The sequence below is a fragment of the Myotis davidii genome, unplaced genomic scaffold (assembly GCF_000327345.1).
Source record: "Myotis davidii unplaced genomic scaffold, ASM32734v1 scaffold562, whole genome shotgun sequence".
Lineage (NCBI taxonomy): Eukaryota > Metazoa > Chordata > Mammalia > Chiroptera > Vespertilionidae > Myotis > Myotis davidii.
The window spans coordinates 2,246,382-2,250,990 of record NW_006293953.1 but is presented as its reverse complement, the minus strand read 5'-3'; the positions used below and the strand labels follow the sequence as shown (position 1 = coordinate 2,250,990).

At 48.6% G+C, this 4,609-nt stretch overlaps 2 protein-coding genes across 2 annotated transcripts in view; both read right to left on the bottom strand.

The window, feature by feature from the left end:
- Positions 1–896, bottom strand: part of LOC102763613 (cerebral cavernous malformations 2 protein-like) — an 11,518-nt gene extending 10,622 nt beyond the window's left edge. Inside the window, exons 1-2 of the mRNA XM_015566649.1 lie at positions 564–896; positions 259–468 (exon numbers count right to left, since the gene is read on the bottom strand). Coding sequence (XP_015422135.1) covers positions 259–468; positions 564–863 — 510 coding nt within the window. The 5' untranslated portion in view covers positions 864–896. The remainder of the gene's footprint in view (positions 1–258; positions 469–563) is intronic.
- Positions 897–3,440: 2,544 nt separating this feature from the next.
- On the bottom strand, positions 3,441–4,609 carry LOC107183776 (cerebral cavernous malformations 2 protein-like). The gene is made up of 3 exons (XM_015566639.1): positions 4,543–4,609; positions 3,898–4,062; positions 3,441–3,722 (listed from the first exon to the last, which is right to left on the bottom strand). Exons 1-3 carry the CDS (start codon positions 4,570–4,572, stop codon positions 3,642–3,644), a joined length of 276 nt encoding a protein of 91 aa, XP_015422125.1. The 5' UTR covers positions 4,573–4,609; the 3' UTR covers positions 3,441–3,641.

The window sequence follows — 4,609 nt, the reverse complement described above, 5'->3', positions numbered from 1 at the left end:
GGCCTCAGGATTCTGGCTTCTCCAGCCTTCACCACTTGACCTCAGGTTGGTGGGTCAGGCCGCCCACTCCTCGATCTCAGCCTTGGGCTGGGTCTTCCGGCATAAGGCCATGGCCCTAGTCTCAGGATAGGGTGGTCAGGCCTTTTCTACCGCCCCGTCATCCAGCCTCAGGCCTGCTCATGCCCCAGGTCACACACATCCCCAAAACAAGGAGTTGAGACTTTTCTGCCCCTTCACCTCCCGGCCCTATGGAAGCACAGCCAGGGCAGGCCCCGCCCGCTTACCTGTCTTAAGCACCAGCAAGTGCAGCGCGTCGTCCTGCAGGTAGGAGGCGGCGGCGATCTCGTGCGTGGGGATCCGCAGGATGAGCTCCTCGTTGTCGCGCCAGGTGAGCAGCAGGCAGCGGGCCGAGAGGCTCAGGATGCTGTCCTGCTCCGCCGTGGTTTTCAGCGGCAGCTCCTTCAGCTGCTGTGTGGTGGGTCGGATCTCCTGAGTCCCCCGGGGCCTTGGGTGGGAGAGGGCGAAGGGGACAGACCCTGCCTCTCCCCTCTCCAGAGCCTTACCCTGGCGGTGTCCAGCAGCTGCAGGAGCTCATCTCGGCTGGAGGGATTCAGTGAGGAGGTTACCCAGGTGAGGTGGCCCAGGAACTGGACGGCAAAAAGGGATGGGGTGGGGGGAGTGGTGGGAGAAGGGCAGGAAGAAGTGACTGGGAAGCCTTGGAGGACCCTGACCTCACTGATACAGTGCAGACAGACTGAGATAGAAATACCTGAATTAATAACAAGAACCTGATAGTAACTGTTATTGAGCCAGTCATAGAAGCCAGACACAGCACAGTCCTGAGAGCTTTGTACACATTTCATCCTCACTTTATTTATTTAAATCTGTTTTTATTATTTTTGTTGTTTGTTTGTTTAGAGCAGTGGTTCTCAACCTTCCTAATGTACAGTTCCTCATGTTGTGGTGACCCCCAACCATAAAATTATTTTCGTTGCTACTTTATAACTGTAATTTTGCTACTGTTATGAATCGTCATGTAAATATCTGATATGCAGGATGTATTTTCATTGTTACAAATTGAACATAATTAAAGCATAGTGGTTAATCACAAAAACAATATGTAATTATATATGTGTTTTCCGATGGTCTTAGGCGACCCCTGTGAAAGGGTCGTTCGACCCCCAAAGAGTTCTCGACCCACAGTTTGAGAACCGCTGGTTTAGAGAGAAAAGAAGGGGTGGGGGAGAGAGAGAGAGAGAAACATTGATGTCCTGGGCATGTGCCCTGACCGGGAATCAAACTGATGACCTTTCAGTGCACTGGACAATGTCCAACCAACAGAGCCACACCGGCCAGGACTCATCCTCAAGTTAAGCACGAGAAAACTAAGGCACAGCACAGGTAAATGACATGTCCAATTTATATCACTAGAAAGGACAAAACTGGACTGCACACATCACAGCCCACACTCTCACTACCTGAACACAGTGATTTAGCTATGATGGAATCAAAAGTCACTATAATAGCTTGAAAGAACTGTCCACCTCAAACACCAGGATCAACTGACTGTGCAAGTCACTCACCCTCTTTGTGATCTTGTTGCAGAAATCAAATAGAAAGGAATGAATGTTGTATCAAACTCAGACATCATTTTGTGAGAAAAATGATGCCCCAAATCAATAAATTGATTCTTCATTCATTCTTGTTATAACTTAATGCTATCATTAACTTATATGTTATTCCATCAATATAAGAATGAAGTTTTTTTATTATTACTTTTAGTTTTATTCTTCTAGGTGGATGTAACTAATCAAACCATTTCTTTTTATTCTGTATGAAATTTCAGTTCCCAAATTTTAAGTGTTGGCTTTTCCCTCCATATGGGATTGCCAGATAAAATACAAGATTCCAGTTAAATTTGAATTTCACATAAACGACAAATGCTTGTTGTTGTTGTTGTTTCAGTATTTTTTAGTCCCATGCGGTATTTGGGACATACATTAGTCCTAAAAAAGTATGACTACCCGAGCCAGTTTGGCTCAGTGGATAAAGCATCGGCTTATGGACTAAAGCAGCGGTTCTCAACCTGTGGGTCACGACCCCTTTGGGGGTCGAATGACCCTTTCACAGAGGTGGCCTAAGACCATCAGAAAACACAAATATAATTACATATTGTTTTTGTGATTAATAACTATGCTTTAATTATGTTCAATTTGTAACAATGAAATTGGGGGTCACCACAACAGGAGGAACTGTATTAAAGGGTCGCGGCATTAGGAAGGTTGAGAACCACTGGACTAAAGGATCCCAGGTTCAATCCGGTCAAGGGCACATGCCCAGGTTGTGGGCTCAATCCCCAGTAGCAGATGTGCAGGAGGCAGCCAATCAATGATTCTCTCTCATCATTGATGTTTCTATCTCTCTCTCCCTCTCCCTTCCTCTCTGAAATTAATAAAAAAAAGTATATTTTTAAAGTATTACTTGTTTATCGGAAATTCAAATATAACTGTTTTTGCTAAATCTGACACTCTTAACCCCATATCAGTCTTCCTTGGGTGAGAGGATTCTTCACTGCTCCATCCTGGTGTTCCTGAAATAGAGGTCAAGCCCTTGAGTGGTCTCAGTCCCCTGTGGTTTGCTGAACTGGGTTCCTTGGACCGGGACACTGAGTAGCAACAACGCCTCTACAGGAATCTCGCAGGAACGTGCGGCTTCTGAGCACACAGAGCCCCTTCCCATCGGCTCTCCCCTGGGGGAGGTTCCGAGCCCCGTGTTGAGATGGGAACACTGAGAATGAGCACCGGGAGGTCACTTGCTGAGGGTCCACAGGACTAGGCATGGACACGGCTGCCCAGATTCTTTCCTCTGAGTCTCCTTTGTGTGAGACAGGGCTGTGCAGGGCTAGGTGTTGGGGGAGAGGTAGGTAAGATCTCTCTTGATGGGTCCAGGACATGCTACCCCCAAATATGGCACCTTATTAAGAATATTTTGTCCTGCCCTAACTGGTTTGGCTCAGTGGATAGAGCGTTGGCCTGCAGACTGAAAGGTCCCACATTCGATTCCAGTCAAGGGCATGTACCTTGGTTGCGGGCACATCCCCAGTAGGAGGTGTGCAGGAGGCAAGCTGATCGATGTTTCTCTCTCATCGATGTTTCTAACTCTCTATCTCTCTCCCTTCCTCTCTGAAAAAAATCAATAAAATATATTTTTTAAAATGAATATCTTGTCCTGCTGGCATGGCTCAGTGGTTGAGTGTTGACCTATGAACCAGGAGGTCCCAGTTTGATTTCTGGTCAGGGTGCATACCCATGTTTGGGCTTGATCCCCAGTGTAGGGTGTGCAGGAGGCTTCTCTCATCATTGATGTTTCTATATCTCTCTCTCCCTCTCCCTTCCTCTCTGAAATCGATAAAAATATAGTTTTTAAAAAGAATATCTTGAGCCAAAGGAGTTTGAGAGAACTTTCTGACCTCCCCTCCCCTGAAAGCAGGAGATAAATCTGTGTGAGAGGTGCCCCCTCTGCACCAGGAGGAAGGCAGACATGATTTAGGCCCGAGAAGGCTCTATAAACGAACCTGGTTACTTCCTCACCCTTTCCTAGCCCTAGCCCGAAACCCTCTGCCTTGTCAATTCTTCACACAGTTATTGTTTCTTTGTCAAAGAGGCATAAAAGCTTCCTGCTCTGGTCACTCCTCGGGGCTCTTCATTCTCTTGTGAGGGCTCCTGTGGACATGCAACACTTGAATAAAACGTGGATGCTTTTCTCCTGTGAATCTGTATTTGTCAGTTTAATATTCAGACCAGCCAGGGACACCAAGAGGGTGGAGGAACACTTTTCCCTCCCCTACACCCCTCACCCCAAGAATGGGCACACCCCTTCTCCTCATTCCGCACGCACCTTGACCTCTTTCTCCAGGTAGTCACACAGCAGAATCTGGGGGTCGATGAGGTAGTCAGGGGGATAGAGGGGCATGGAGTGCAGGGGCCGGCGGCTCACACTGCTCCGAGTGGCTGCTCCTGCTCGGCGGGCAGCCTTTGGGAACATCAGCCTTAGGAGGGGACCCTGTGTAAAGATGCAGGGGGAGTAGATTGGAGCCCAGCAGGGGAGCAGGTAGGTGTCTCCAGCCAGATTGGAAGCCTATAGCACGGAACTGCTCTGCAGAGGGCTTTCCGTCCTGGGAGGCAGGGAGCAGGGGAATGGGCCTATTAATGGTCCTTGGACTAAGAAGCTACAGGAGGGATCCCCCAGGATACCAGGGAAGGAGGTGGGGAGTAACTCCCAGAAGAATCTGTCTGGTTGGGTGTCTGTCTGTCTATATTCCAGGGACGGCAGAGGCTGCTGAGAACAGGGAGGACAGACTAGGGAGTTTGGAACCCAAATGTCTGACTGCTCCAGGGCGAGGAGGCTGTACTGTACAATGGGGCAGTATTGTGGTTGGCTGTTGGCTGTATACAAAGCCTAATTTGATTGGTCCCTGCTCCCTGTTTTCCCCAGCTCCAGGGCCATTTCTCTGCCCTGCATCCCTCCCAGCCTCCCACCTACCTTTTTCCCTTTCTTGACTTCATTTTCCATGGTGAAGCGTCCCTTCTACTTCTGCTGCCCTCCTAGC